Genomic DNA, 15,090 nt, shown 5'->3' with positions numbered 1-15,090 from the left:
TGGCGCGACTCTGTCTGTCTTTCTGTGTCCCCACACATACTTATTTACTTCTCATTGTTGCAGCGCGATCTGCGGCCGCATAGAGACGCAGCTCCAATCATTACCCCCTCCATTCCGCCTGCAGCGCCCCCTACTGGCGCGCGCGGCCAGCACCGAAGCCAGGACTCCTGCAAGAGCGCCTTCCTTCAGCGTCAGCTGGTGTTCCACGTCCCCTGTAAGTAGAGACAGAGACGGCACTAGTGGAGACAGAGACGGCACTACAGCCCAGCAGTCCCTCCCCCAGCGCCCCCTGCTGGAGCGCGGCCAGCACCGAAGCCAGGACTCCTGCAAGAGCGCCTTCCTTCAGCGTCAGCTGGTGTTCCACGTCCCCTGTAAGTAGAGACAGAGACGGCACTAGTGGAGACTGAGACGACACTACAGCCCAGCAGCCCCTCCCCCCCAGCGACCTCTGCTGGAGCGCGGCCAGCACTGAGGCCAGGACTCCTGCAAGGGCGCCTTCCTTCAGCGTCAGCTGGTGTTCCACGTCCCCTGTAAGTAGAGACAGAGACGGCACTAGTGGAGACAGAGACGGCACTACAGCCCAGCAGTCCCTCCCCCAGCGCCCCCTGCTGGAGCGCGGCCAGCACCGAAGCCAGGACTACTGCAAGGGCGCCTCCCTTCAGCGTCAGCTGGTGTTCCACGTCCCCTGTAAGTAGAGACAAAGACGGCACTAGTGGAGACAGAGACGGCACTACAGCCCAGCAGCCCCTCCCCCCCAGCGACCTCTGCTGGAGCGCGGCCAGCACTGAGGCCAGGACTCCTGCAAGGGCGCCTTCCTTCAGCGTCAGCTGGTGTTCCACGTCCCCTGTAAGTAGAGACAAAGACGGCACTAGTGGAGACTGAGACGACACTACAGCCCAGCAGCCCCTCCCCCCCAGCGACCTCTGCTGGAGCGCGGCCAGCACTGAGGCCAGGACTCCTGCAAGGGCGCCTTCTTTCAGCGTCAGCTGGTGTTCCACGTCCCCTGTAAGTAGAGACAGAGACGGCACTAGTGGAGACAGAGACGGCACTACAGCCCAGCAGTCCCTCCCCCAGCGCCCCCTGCTGGAGCGCGGCCAGCACCGAAGCCAGGACTACTGCAAGGGCGCCTCCCTTCAGCGTCAGCTGGTGTTCCACGTCCCCTGTAAGTAGAAACAGAGACGGCACCAGTGGAGACAGAGACGGCACTACAGCCCAGCCGCCCCTCCCCCCCCAGCGCCCCCTCTTGGCGCGTGCGGCTAGCACCGAGGCCAGGACTCCTGCAAGGGCGCCTTCCTTCAGCGTCAGCCGGTGTTCCACGTACCCTGTAAGTAGAGACAGAGACTACAGCCCAGCAGCTTGTCTTAGACTTTATCTGTCTATACAGAGTTACATATGTCTTTGCTTCTAGTCTTGAAACATAATAAACATACAAAAGTACTTGTGCAATAAAGCTATAAAGTGGCATCTTGCGTACTGTAAAATATTATTATATTGAAATTTAACTTGTGATTTTTTTATATTTTAGCTGCCTGAGGTAGTCAACGCTACGACAGGGAAACTGGAAAGCGGACAGCCGTCACTTCTCTGCAAGCAGAGCATGTTTGCTCGCTGGCAGTACCTTGTGAAGCGACTGCCTTTGCTACCTCAGGTAATTCAAGTATTACTACCTGATAGTGAACGCTACGTCAGGGAAACTTGTCTCCTGTGCGAGCAGAGCTCGTGCGCTGGCAGTACATTGTGAAGCGACTGCCTTGGCTAACTCAGGTAATACAAGCATGACTATGACTGATAGTATACGCTACGTCAGGTAAACTAAAAAGCGTTTGATGGAAACCGGTCCACTATGTCGGGGGTTTTTATTGGGTGTAGGGTTATTGTGGTTATTTATCTATTCCCTCATTTCTGCTTATTCCGAGCAGTCTCTCACATTGAGCTTAGATCCCACTAATGTTTCAGGACCCGAACGGCGTAGACCCCACGCCTCTGCCGCCTGATGTCGACCAGCTATTGTACAACGAGGCCAAGCAGCTCTGTCCCGCATACCAGGTACATATAGACGGTCAACCAAATCTTGGCACTAAAAAAGGCGGCAAATTTAAAAAATGTAAGACTCAGCGGCCAATTGTCGTCATGAAACGCGCGTCTTTCTAAACCTTGTCGTTGGTGGAATCATCGACGACCCATAATACATAAAAAATTCTTAAAAATGTAGTGGTGAAGGTTTAATTCCCATAGAAAATTTTCGCGCCTTTTTTTAGCGTCTCTATTCTCACTTTCAATAAGTGTATTGCTCATACGGCCATCCTGCCGGTCACGCGCCCGTGTCCGTGTAATAATGTACTCAAATTCAATTATTTATTTTTCACCACACCAACTGTTAAAGGCTTACTGTGCTATTCGAAAACAAATAGCAAAATTTCATTTTATCCACAAGAGTGCAAAGTAATTTCATACAAATTTTAACTTGATGTCTTAAGTTGACTGGTAGAATTTACCCATAAAATGACGATTTTGAATCATAATTATTGGATAAATTGTTGAATTTGATTTAGTTTGATGTTTTACAATCGGTATTTTGTTCGTGTTGGTGCGGTGAAAAATCTTGTGTTTCACTCGGTGGCAAAGTTTGTTTAACCTTCGTGCCTCCACTTATTGAACCTTGAGCGTAGCGAGTCTTTCGCTTACTCGGGTATTAATTTTGGCAGATGCGGTTAAACAACTTTGCCCCCTTTTAAAACAAATAACTATTAATTTTGATTTCCCCCAGGTGGCCAAGGAGCGACTAATCGAAGCGTTCGACAAAGCCAAGCTCGGGCGCTGGATCAAGAAGCCGATAGAGCAGGATCAGTTCGTGTGCGAGATCCGCGACGCCGCGCCCGCCGCGCTCTTCGCCTAGGACCGCGCGCCCCCCTGTAGCGCCGTGCAGCCGCCGCCAGCGCAGCCGCGTGCTGCCGCTCCAACTAGTGGATACAGTCAAGGGAGTCAGTCAGGGAACAGTACTGGATACTCTCAACTTAGTGCGTTTGATGAAGGTACGGATAAGGATAGAGGTCAAGTAGCAGAAAAATATGTCTACAGTCAAGGTAGTGGAATAGGGAGTCGGTCAGGGAACAGTGAGATAAATACTGATAACAGTCATAGTGCATTTGAGGATAGAGCTCAGCCAGGTAGTGGGAATAGTCAAGGTAGTGAAGTAAGGGCTCAGTCGGGTAATAGTGGATATAGTCAAGGTAGTGAAAGAGGAGTTCAATCAAACAATGGAAATTATCGTGGTAGTAAATTTGAGGAAGGTAAGGGCGACGATGGATGGGACGAAAATTATGAAGATAGGAGTAGACATATTATACAAAGTGATAAAGATGATCTGATTAAGGAAGGTAATGCATGCTTTGATAGGATTATTGTTGGTACGGGTAGAAATAATGGAAATAGAGATAAAAATAAGCAATGTGGAAAGGCAAATAAAGGTAGCACAAATAATGCAGAAAGGAAAAACGACCAAGGTAGGAAAGAAAGAGCTTTTAGTAGAGACGGGGTTGAAGTAGGTAGACGAAACTGCAAGAATGTGACTAAACAAAATTATAACAATGATGAATGGGACATTAATGGAAAAGGTCGGGCGAGAAACGATTTACGTAGAATTGCAATTGACCCAGTTATATCCAAACAAATGAGCGGTTTTGAAAAAGAAAAATGCGAGGGCATTTACACAGACAACAAAAAATATTATAGTCAAGTCAATGGTGATTTTAAAGATAAAGTAAGACTAGGGTCGAGCTATATTAAAGAAAATAAAAAGGCTAATGCAAGCAATGATCCAAAAACTAACCAATATTGGGAACAGAAAATAAATGAATATCGTGATAAAAATGTAATCGAAAATAAAACTGAAAACGTACAAAATAATTTAAGGCCTGACAATAAAGAACGAAATAATACGGATGTAAATGAATGTAACATGACGATTGATATTATTAATTTAAATGATAATGCCCTTAACAATAATGAAGGCACCTTGAAAAGAACCTCTCGTCTAGATAAACTTAGACAATTAGGAAGACGAGCAGCATATAAAAACGAAGATATATCTATTGTCAAACTACGCCAACCTAAGTTCAACGATCAAAAAGATTTCAATGATTGGGACTCAAATTTTGAAGACAATAATGAAAGAATTGAGAGCATGCAACAACTTACACAAAATAAAAACATGACGAGAGACAACGCTTCAGATACAAATTGCCATCAACCAATTGAAAGTATAAAAAACTTAAAAAGAGAAAATCTACGTCAACCCAAAGTCAATGATTTTAATAAACACAACAATAATGACCCTAAAGATAGTACTAATGATAAAGCATATCACAGGAATGTTAGCAAACTGGATAAAACTGTATTTGCAAATAAAACTAAAAATGAAAATGCTATATTTATCGGTGGATTCGATAAAATAAAAGATCAACTTACTGAAAACGATATAAGGAAATTAACAGAGAAAGTAAAAGAGTTGCAGATAGGTAAAGAAAATCATTTACTGCTCAAAAATGATAAAAACGGTGTTAATTCTACAAAATATAGAAACGTTTTTAATGATAGTACTAATGATTTAACTGAAATAAATGATGCAAATGACAAATTAAATTCAAATTACCATCAGTATAGACCTGCTGAAAAAAGTAAAAATAATTGTAATGTACATGTAACACAAAATGATAACACTGAGTTACATTCAAGTATGTTGATAAGATTGATGGAGTTACGGAGAGGGAGAAAGTAATCGTTTTCACAAATACTGCAGATTTAGTGCAATAGTACATTACGATACAAGTGCGTAAAAAAGGAAGTTCGAAACGAGTGGCGATAAATTAAAACACGACCGAAGGGAGTGTTTTAAAGCGACACGAGTTACGAATTTCCTTTTGTGTATCGTACGACGTTTTTCAGTACAGATGGCCCTCCGAACTTTGGACCTGACATTTCGGTCGTGTTTTAAATCGACACGAGTTACGAATTTCCTTTTCGCACGTGTATCGTACGACGTTTTTCAGTACAGATGAGCCTCCGAAGTTTCGACCTGGCATATAAAGAACAACTTCTCGAACTAGTGCGTAAAAAACACCATCTGTACTGCAAAATATTTTTGACAGGGCGTGGAAGGCCCTCGTTGAGCTCTGGCAGCCTTACTCACCGACATGAACACAACACTATGAGTAGGGTCTAGTGATATTTGACTGTGGTCTTCTGTAAGAACAACTTGTATTCTTAACTTAAACAAGGCATATTAACATAAACTTACTTGACTGTATCTAAATAATATTAATAATACAAAGCTGATTCCCTATTTAAAATATGGCTCGCTGCACTGCGCTACATATAGGGTGCGACTGATCTAGACGGAAGGGCGACGCGCGCAATAACATCTGACACAAGCTTCACTTACATTTGAACCGCAAATTTCCAAATTAATATTTTTATCAATATCATCATTTTTTTTCATAATACTGAAAAAAAAAACATTCGTTTTTTTTTCTATTTACAACCCTACACGGAAGCGACTGTCTTTTGTCCGTTTCTAATGCCAATAGCGCATCGCTTACTCGGTTTTGGCGGGACCAGTGCCTTGGGCCAGTGCCACCGCGAGCTAGTAAGCTATGAGCTATCGGCTATAAAAACGAACAAAAGATAAGCACCCCCGTGCAAAAAAGAGACACGGCGATATTGATAGCTCACCGCTGGGCGAGTAACTATAAACATCGCCGTGTCTCTTTTATTTACGCGGGAGTGCTTATCTTTTGTTCGTTTTTATAGCTGATAGCTCATAGTTTACTAGCTTGCGGTGGGACCCGTGCCTTACGGCCCAGCCACGACATTGGTCTAAGCGCGGCAGCAGTGAGCGGCGGCCATACATTGGAGCGAGACACAGCGATGGGACTTTTCATTCGCACGTATGGCTGCCGCTCACCGCTGTCGGCTGGGCCGTTACGCTTACATTTTCACGGCTTTTTCTTACAAAGTCGTTGTACCAGATTATGTTTAAGTAATTTACTATCGTGATTTGCGTGAGCATTGGTCGATCAATAGCTTAATTTTCTGTACTTATAAGTAATTGTTTTCAAAATATCTCTGTATGTCTTGTTAAGCATAATTTTTATTCTTATTGTCAATTAGAAAAAGGTACCAAAGACGCATTTTTAACTGGTCCGAATAAGTTTTTTTTTTTATGTCGATAATTTAAGTTTTAATATGTTTAATAAGATGTCATTATAATAAGAAGCTGTTACATTTAGATTCATGACATGACATGATATGGGCCTTTTTTTTTTACCAAAGTTGCCCACCCCACTTTTTTTGTAACATATATTTTACGCGATTCATACTCAGAATCGCGAGGTCTTTCGATCCTGATAGGAGAAAAAAAAGTCCCAAGATTTCCATACATTTTCCAGACCTTCCATTCCGTTACCGCCATACAAAATGTATGAAAAAAATGGTAACGGAATGGGAAAAAAACCTTGGGACACTTTTTTTCTCCTATTAGGATTGAAAGAGCTCTCGATTCTGAGTGGAAAACACATAAAAAATTCCAAACCCAAAAAAAAGTGGGGTGGACAACTTTGAAAAAAAATATGTGTGTAATATCCACTAGCTTAGTTGAACCCGTTCCCACCAGCGCTAAGTGATTCGACTAAGCTGATTGGTTGATATCAAACACATCCACGTAGCGCACCTTTGTTGGAAAGGCACGCCAATAAGTAAAAGCCTCAGATCACATGTTTGTTGCCCTCGGCTCTGCCTCGGCAGACAATTACCGATCTGAGTCATTTCTTACTTTACTGACCTAGGTTTGTAGCTATTTTATATTTGGAACCATTGAGGAATAAGTAAGGGAGTAAATGCAAGTTAAGTGACATCTAGCGTCAATCACGCGTCAACTAGCGTAAACTATCAGTACTGCTACTTGTCAATAGATGTCGCGACGAACAAAAAGTCTAATGCTCGACAATTTTTAGCTATTACAATAGTATTAATCAGTACTCTGTTTTCAATTCCTTATGCTTGTAATATAAGTTGTAAACTGTTTTAATATTACATTTTTGGCAGACGCGATACTGTTGACACCTAGTGTCGAGTAGTGGTACTGATAATTTACGTTATTTGACGCTAGGTGTCACTACAAATAACTTGCATTTACTGATGTGTGTACTTTCCTCACTTATTCATCTATGCTTGGAACATAAGGACCTGCGTTGAAGATTCACATATTACATTTCTTTTGAAAGTAAGTCTATATTTGATCAGTATTGTTAGTTACCAATAAATAAATGCACAATTCTTAAATAATAAGGTTTCTCTTGTATTTCGTTTCCGCATAGAGAAATACATGTAAGGAAAGAGCAACAACTCCATACAGCTTCGCAAAAAAGAGAACTAGTTTTGTCATAGCATCACTTACTGCTCTTATATAAAAGTGACAATAGTTGCGACATGCGAAGCGGTGGCGCCCCTATTGTTTTGTACTCTTTTTTGCTAGGTTGCACATTAGGGAACATACCCAAACTACGTGACCGTATTTGTGCCGTTTTTGGCCCCCCTCCCCCTCCTGGGTTACCAAGCGTAGTATATGCCAAGATCCCCCCCTGCCCCTGTAGTTTTCATGTACATACATACGTACAATCACGCCTGTGTCCCATGAAGGGATAGGCAGAGCACATGAAACTACTCAGATTTCAGTGCCACTCTTAAGGGGTTAAGGGGTTGAAAGAAAACGAAACTGTGACATTGCAGTGACAGGTTGCCAGCCTCTCGCCTACGCCACAATTTAACCCATATCCCACAGTAGTATTTAATTATTTATAAATGAAGTTATAAATCCCCCCTCCCCCCCCCCCCCCCAACGTGTCACAGAGTTTGGGTACTAGGGTAATTTCGTAGTCGACACTAGCGTCAAGTAGCTACTGCTACTTGTCAATAGATGTCACGACGAAATGTCTAATACTCAAAAATTTTTAGTTAATATTACAATCGGTATTCTATTTTCAACTCTAGCTTAAATTGTACTCGGTAACAAGTTGTAAACTGATTTAATATTGCAGTTTTTGTTCTTTTTGACACATAGTGTCGAGTAGTGATACTAATAATTCCGCTACTCGTCGCTAGATGTCGACTACAAAATTCGCGTTTCGGTACAAAAACTGTTTTATGTCGATAGTTACCACTATTTCCTTACTTATATTTTTCTATGGTTTCTGAAATGTAAGAAACTTAGTTAATATTAGGTATATGTGACGTACTTAAGTAAAAAGAACTTTGTCTCTTACAATAAGGACGAAATTTGTCTGTATCTTTATACTAATTCCTTAAAGCGTCCGTATGCTTAAATGACAATTTTGTACATTTTACTTGAGAGGCACACATTTCTTCGCTAGTGTATAGCAGATAAAGGTCTGAATAATAATTAAATAAACGTTGAAAAAATAAAACAATATTTAACGCGTAATTTTATTAATAATAAAGCTAATTACAGGTAACGATGTATTTTCATTTCATATTTACAATAACGTAAGTAGAATATAACAACTATTATCTTAATATCACTGATTTGAAGCAATAACTAGTGTAAATTTGACAAAAACCAAAGAGTATCGAGTATTATAGAGAGTTACTGTCGAAGTAAAATGTGTAATCACAGTGCATAGACTGCCATCTCTTAACACAGGCTTAGAACTTTTGAACCTCAGTTTTGACAATTTGGTCCATATTCTTAGCTTGATATGTGTTAAAATGTCAAATATTAATATTAGCGCCATCTAGCTGAGCGTAGCCCAAAGGTGTAATGCCGTCTAGGCCACCGTATCTTTTTCTGTATGGTACTAAGGTACGTTTTTTTTTAGACTATTATCTGTCTTATACGGAGTTATATATGCCTTTGACAAAAACTAAACAAGGTCAATCGGGGTATTTGCGTCTGGTGGGTTAAATGCGTCTTTTGAAGATATATTCTTGTCCGATTATCAGAGACATATAAATAAATAAATAATAAATAAATAAATATTGGGGGACATCTTACACAGATCAACTTAGCCCCAAACTAAGCAAAGCTTGTACTATAGGTGCTAAGCGACGATATACATACTTAAATAGATAAATACATACTTATATACATAGAAAACATCCATGACTCAGGAACAAATATCTGTGCTCATCACACAAATAAATGCCCTTACCGGGATTCGAACCTGGGACCGCGGCTCAGCAGGCAGGGTCACTACCGACTGAGCCAGACCGGTCGTCAAATATATGTAATTCCGTATAGACAGCTACAGTCTAAGAAAAAAAAACGTACCTTAGAACCATAAAAAGGTCATCATCATCATCCTCCTTGCGTTATCCCGGCTTTTGCCACGGCTCATGGGAGCCTGGGGTCCGCTTTGACAACTAATCCCAAGATTTGGCGTAGGCACTAGTTTTTACGAAAGCGACTGCCATCTGACCTTCCAACCCGAAGGGTAAACTAGACCTTATTGGAATTAGTCCGGTTTCCTCACGATGTTTTCCTTCACCGGAAAGCTACTGGCAAATAACAAATATCAAATATCAAATATCAGAACCATAAAAAGGTACGGTGGCCTAAATGGCGTTACACCTTTGGGGGACGCTCGGCTAGTTGGCGCTAATATTAATATATGACATTTTAACACATCAAGCTAAGAATATGCCATAATAACATATGGTCCAAATTGTCAAAATTGATGTTTAAAAATTTTAAGCTTGTGTCGAGAGATGGCAGTCTGTGCACTGTGATTACACATTTTACTTTGACAGTAACTCTCTATAATACTCGATCCTCTTTGCTTATTATTCATTAAAAAAAAATCTGATTTCGAATGTGTGAGACTCAACTAATCAAGGGGCCGATTTTTAAGTGTTTCGTCCCTTTGTGTCATGTTGACTTATGTATTTGTTAGAAAGGGACAAAACACTTTTTTAACTAATCATTTCATGGCATGACATAGCTTTTCTATGAATAAGGGGGTTTAATATACACATAAATATACACGTTCTATGGAATGATTGTTTCTTAAAGGTGCGCTTACACTTACGAAAATTGTATTGTAAAGAAAAATGGTATTGCGTAAAAAAATATTGATAAAGAGTATATAGACATAAAATAAATAGTGGAATATAAATATCGCAGGTACGATACCTATAGACGGTCAAACAAATCTTGGCAAATTTGGAAAATGTAGGGCTCACCGGTCAATTGTCTTCATACAACGCGTGTGCTCCTAAACCTTGACGTTGGCGGAATCATCAAGGAGCCATAACACTTAAAAATTGATTGAAAATGAATTTTTCTTAATGCCAAGATTAGGTTGGCCATGTGTTACAAACATAGAGGAATAAGGGAAGCGAAATGAGAGTTATTTGTAGTGACATCTAGCGTCGATAACGCCTTAATCACGCGTCAAATAGCGTAAATTATCAGTACTGCTACTTGTCAATAGATGTCGCGACGAACGAAAAGCTCATCAATTTTTTGCTCATATTACAATAGTATTAATCAGTATTCTGTTTTCAATGCCTTCTGCTTGTAATATAAGTTGTAAACTGTTTTAATATTATTTTTTTGGCAGACTGTTAAGACTCGAGATCTAGTGTCGAGTACTGGTACTGATAATTTACGTTATTAATTTGACGCGTGATCGACGGTAGATGTCACTACAAATAACTCACATTTACTGATGTATGGAGTTATAACTCTTCCCTTATTTTCCTCTATGGTTAAAAATGACTGCTCAAATGGTAGGATCTTATAAGTCAGTACATGTTCTGATTTTTTTTTAATTAATCATAACTAAATTTTTATCAGTATCACAAACACACAGCCACATTGTGGCACTTTTTATGGCATTCAATTTTTTAACTTCACTTAATTTTACTTATTTTCTAAGCATTATCAGTTGTAGTTTAGCTATTTACCGCTAGGTGGCATTACTTCGCGTTATTCAAAAGCGCTTTGAAGTGTGCACATCAAATGCAGATTTCGTCACTACATTTAAAAAAACTTGTATCTTCGTCTGTCAATGAAAAGAAAATTGTAGTAAGTATGTATGGAATGCATATAGACTTACTGCGTTTTAACTTTGAGGAACAGCGTGAGATACGAGATTTTTTAAAAGTAGTGACGATTTGTATATCTCCAAACTTCTAGTACTGCTACTCACCACAAGATGACGCTACTTCCCGCACTTTAAGCAGCAATTACAAGCGTTTTGAATTCCGTGTAGATAATGCAGCCTCAAATATTATATTATCGACATATCTGAGAACGTCTCGCATGAATATACCACCATCGGAGCAATATTTAAGTTTATAACTATACCACAAAATATCAATTGTTGTTCAGCTATTCACTACTAGATGGCGCTACTTCCCGCACTTTTCTAAAGCGGCGTGTATAAGCGCTTTTAGTTCTGTATAAAGAATGCAGTGTCGGCTAGAAGGCTTGCAGATTTCACGGTGGTCCACCGAAACACCACATAGTGCGCCTATACCAGCATCTGAAACAAAGAAGTCATAATTATAAATTGAAATAGATATCATACACGAAAGAAAAGAGGACAAGGCCCACTGGTGGCCTAGCCGGGAATCGCACCCGGGTCTTCGGCTTACGCGGCTTCGGTTCGATTCCCGACTCGGCCACCAGTGGGCCTTGTCGTTTTTTCATTCGCGTATGATATGATATCTATTTCAATTTATCCATATCCATACTAATATTATAAATGGGAAAGTGTGTGTGTCTGTTTGTTTGTCCGTCTTTCACGGCAAAACGGAGCGACGAATTGACGTGATTTTTAAGTGGATATAGTTGAAGGGATGGAGAGTGACATAGGCTATTTTTTTCTCTTTCTAACGCGAGCGAAGCCGCGGACAAAAGCTAGTAATTTATATATAGTAGTGTAATTACTTGAAAAAGTATAAATAAAAAAATATTCAATAAAATAATTTGATTTGTTCCCTAGTTGTAAAGAATTAAGAAATAAAGTGCAATAGTTATTTGTTATACAAGGGGGCAAAGTTGTATTTTAACGCCGAGTGTGGAATTGAAAAACGAGCAAGTGAAAGGATTCTATAGTTGAACCACGAGCGAAGCGAGTAGTTCGAGAATATAATCCTGAACTTGCGAGTTTTTTAACACACGAGAAGTAAAATACATTTGCACCCGAGTGTAACACAAAACTTTTCCCCTCACTATAGCGAGAAAACTACAACGCAAAAAATGCGTTTATCACTGCTTTCAGTAGTTCCACAGGTGGTAAATCATCTTTATTACTAGATTCACCTACTTATATCAATTTTAAAGCAGTTAATTTGACTTTATTCAAGGTCAAATTACTTTACCCACTAGTGGATAAAATGCGTTTTTACCCGCTGGTATTAAAGGACAATACACGTGTTTCCGAGCTAGTGAGGGGAAAAAATTATTCCTTCGTATTACTACGGAAAACCATTGTCTGAGCAAATACGACAAATACGATCGTTTCCGTGAAATTACGAATGAAAAAAACATTTTGCTTGGTGACTACCCGGAGCCATTAGTGCGCTTTCACAGAATAAGATCCGATATCAGACTGATATCCTTACAATTGAAGGCGCCATCTTTGATTTTTGCCTTTAATATCCTTCCGATATCCGGATAATGTGAAAACGTTCTTATACTACGTTATACATTATACTTAGTATTGTCTATTAGATCACAGTATAATAAAGAGTACTATCGTGGCCACTCCCGCTCCCCGCTGAAAAATGGAAAAATCAGCATGCTTTGTAAACCAAAGAAAATGTTAGGTAACCACATAAACGCACTTAGAACATAATTTAAATGTTTGAATAAAAAGTCAGATGAATGTTCTGGTGCGTTGGGAATTCATTCTTGTTTCGATCCTACTACTATTAACATCCTAAATTGTATCAGTGTCTTCCGTTCTCCGTTCATGTAATAAACCATCTTCATAGCCAAGTCATCGTTTCCTTCCATCAGGTCATGGGCCTGCGCTCTTCCAATAAAAATCAAGTTTTGAGCGATAAAAAGTGAATATAGTTAATACGGTTGCCGACGGCAATGGCGTCGTCCAGTATAAGTTCCTCAGCTCCACTCGTAATGGAAAAACTAAAGGGAATTGAAAACTATAGTTCTTGGAAATTTATGATGAAAATGGTGTTGATTCACGAAGATCTATGGGAATTTGTGGAAAAAGAGGTTGACGAGAAAAAATCCGAAGATGCGAAGAAAAGCCAGAAAGCGCTCGCACGCATTGCATTATCCGTGCAGTCGACGGCCTTCGTGCACATAAGGAACGTGACCTCGGCACACAAAGCATGGAAGAATCTTCAGAATGCTTATGAAGATAAGGGATTATGTCGGAGACTAGGCCTGTTGCGAACTTTGTTTAGCACAAAGTTGACGGAATGTCAAAGTATGGAAAAATATGTAAACAGAATCACGAACGTCGCACAACAGTTACAAGATATCGATGCAAAGTTGGATGATGACTTTGTTGCGGTAATCATGCTGAGCGGACTTCCTGAGGACTACGACCCGCTGATCATGGCAATTGAGAACTCAGACCTCAAGTTGACTAGCGAAGTTGTATCGGCGAAGTTGCTGCAAGAGACGTTGCGACGTGAGGACAGCAAACGCGACGGAGATGGAGTTACAGCTCTGGCGGCTGCGAGGAAGCCTCCCAGGTATTTTGCTTGTAAAAAGATGGGACATATCAAGAAAGATTGTCCGACGTTAAACAAAAAGAAAAGTAGCAAGGTGATGTCATCGTCAAAGGTTCTGCTCACGGCGCTGTCGGTGAACGTTGAAAGTGATCTTTGGTACGTGGACAGTGGGTCGGCGAGTCATCTTTGTCGAGATGTGAACATGATGAGTGACATGAAGTCAGATAAATCGTTGCAAGTGACTGTGGCTAACGGAGATAAACTATTTACGGCTGGTAGAGGCAATGTTAACGTGGAACAACGTGATGGCAATGTAAAGACTATAAGTGACGTGTATTATGTACCTAACTTAGCAGCTAACTTATTGTCAGTAAGTGCCATGGCTAAAAAAGGCTATAAGATAGTATTCGACTCCGATGGTTGTGAAATTTTAGATAATGGGGTTATTGCCGCGACGGCTACTTTGAAAAATGACGTGTATATCCTTGACACTGTTGAGGCTTGTTCGAAGGTTCCTTTACAGAACAAACAGGTGGCCAACGCAGCAGTGGAGGAGGAGCGTGCGGTTTCTAGCGACGAAACTGTCTCTGCAGCTTCAGAGAAAGTTTGGCATCGTCGTCTTTCGCATCTCAACAGAAGAAGCATGGAACTTTTAAGAAAAGGTATGGCTTCTGGTATATCGTATGATAGTAGAGATTTTGAAACGTGTATAGCGTGTGTCCAAGGCAAAGCGAGTAAGGTACCGTTTCCGAAGAAATCTCACAACAGGGCTAAAGAGGTCCTGGGTTTAGTGCATACAGACGTCTGTGGACCGCTACCATCGGCCTCATTCAGCGGTGCTAGATATTTTTTGCTCTTCATAGATGATTATTCTAGGAAGACGTTTGTGTACTTTTTAAATAAAAAAGGTGAAGTATTTGATAGGTTCAAAGAGTTTAAGGCTTTAGTGGAGAACCAGACAGGTAAAAGGATAAAATCGCTACGCAGCGACAACGGAGGGGAATACACCAGTTCTGCTTTTCAGGCATACCTCAGGAGCAATGGCATCGTGCATCAAACAACAGTTCCTGGCTGCGCTGCCCAGAACGGGGTCGCGGAGCGCGCGAACAGGACAGTGATGCAGGCGGCAAGGTGCATGCTACAAGATGCAGGCCTGAGCAACGAATTTTGGGCGGAAGCTGTCAACACGGCAGTCTACGTTAAGAACCGTTGTCCTACGAAAGCTGTACTGGGGAGCACTTCTGAAGAAAAGTGGAGTGGCAAAAAGGTATCACTGAGTCATTTACGTATCTTTGGTTCTGTGGCTTATGCTATGACTTCAAAGCGTTCGAAATTAGATCCGAAATGCAAAAAGTACATTTT

At 40.9% G+C, this 15,090-nt stretch overlaps 3 protein-coding genes across 4 annotated transcripts in view; 2 read left to right on the top strand and 1 right to left on the bottom strand.

Annotated features, from left to right (window-relative positions):
- LOC125239790 (double-stranded RNA-specific editase Adar) overlaps positions 1-2,924 on the top strand; it is an 87,421-nt gene extending 84,497 nt beyond the window's left edge. Inside the window, exons 17-20 of the mRNA XM_048147476.1 lie at positions 64-214; positions 1,526-1,648; positions 1,957-2,046; positions 2,768-2,924. Coding sequence (XP_048003433.1) covers positions 64-214; positions 1,526-1,648; positions 1,957-2,046; positions 2,768-2,896 — 493 coding nt within the window. The 3' untranslated portion in view covers positions 2,897-2,924. The remainder of the gene's footprint in view (positions 1-63; positions 215-1,525; positions 1,649-1,956; positions 2,047-2,767) is intronic.
- A 7,587-nt stretch (positions 2,925-10,511) lies between these two features.
- Positions 10,512-15,090, bottom strand: part of LOC125239727 — a 62,431-nt gene continuing 57,852 nt past the window's right edge. For both annotated transcript variants that reach the window (XM_048147369.1, XM_048147370.1), the window contains one exon: positions 10,512-11,561. In XM_048147369.1, the coding sequence (XP_048003326.1) occupies positions 11,428-11,561 (134 nt within the window). In that variant the 3' untranslated portion in view covers positions 10,512-11,427. The remainder of the gene's footprint in view (positions 11,562-15,090) is intronic.
- On the top strand, positions 13,810-14,956 carry LOC125239728. Its single transcript, XM_048147371.1, has 2 exons — positions 13,810-14,390; positions 14,753-14,956. The coding sequence occupies exons 1-2, from the start codon at positions 13,826-13,828 to the stop codon at positions 14,929-14,931; spliced, it is 744 nt and encodes a 247-aa protein (XP_048003328.1). The 5' UTR covers positions 13,810-13,825; the 3' UTR covers positions 14,932-14,956.

Source organism: Leguminivora glycinivorella, chromosome 26, assembly GCF_023078275.1.
Source record: "Leguminivora glycinivorella isolate SPB_JAAS2020 chromosome 26, LegGlyc_1.1, whole genome shotgun sequence".
NCBI lineage: Eukaryota > Metazoa > Arthropoda > Insecta > Lepidoptera > Tortricidae > Leguminivora > Leguminivora glycinivorella.
Note: the sequence above shows the minus strand (reverse complement) of the source record. Positions and strands in the feature narration are given on the sequence as shown.

What these genes read in the sequence shown, in the direction of transcription:
- LOC125239728 (XM_048147371.1), top strand. Translation starts at nt 13,826, where the DNA reads ATGTCATCGTCAAAGGTTCTGCTCACGGCGCTGTCGGTGAACGTTGAA. An exon ending in CATGGAACTTTTAAGAAAAG is followed by an intron (nt 14,391 to 14,752) that starts GTATGGCTTCTG and finishes TCTGCTTTTCAG; the next exon opens with GCATACCTCAGGAGCAATGG.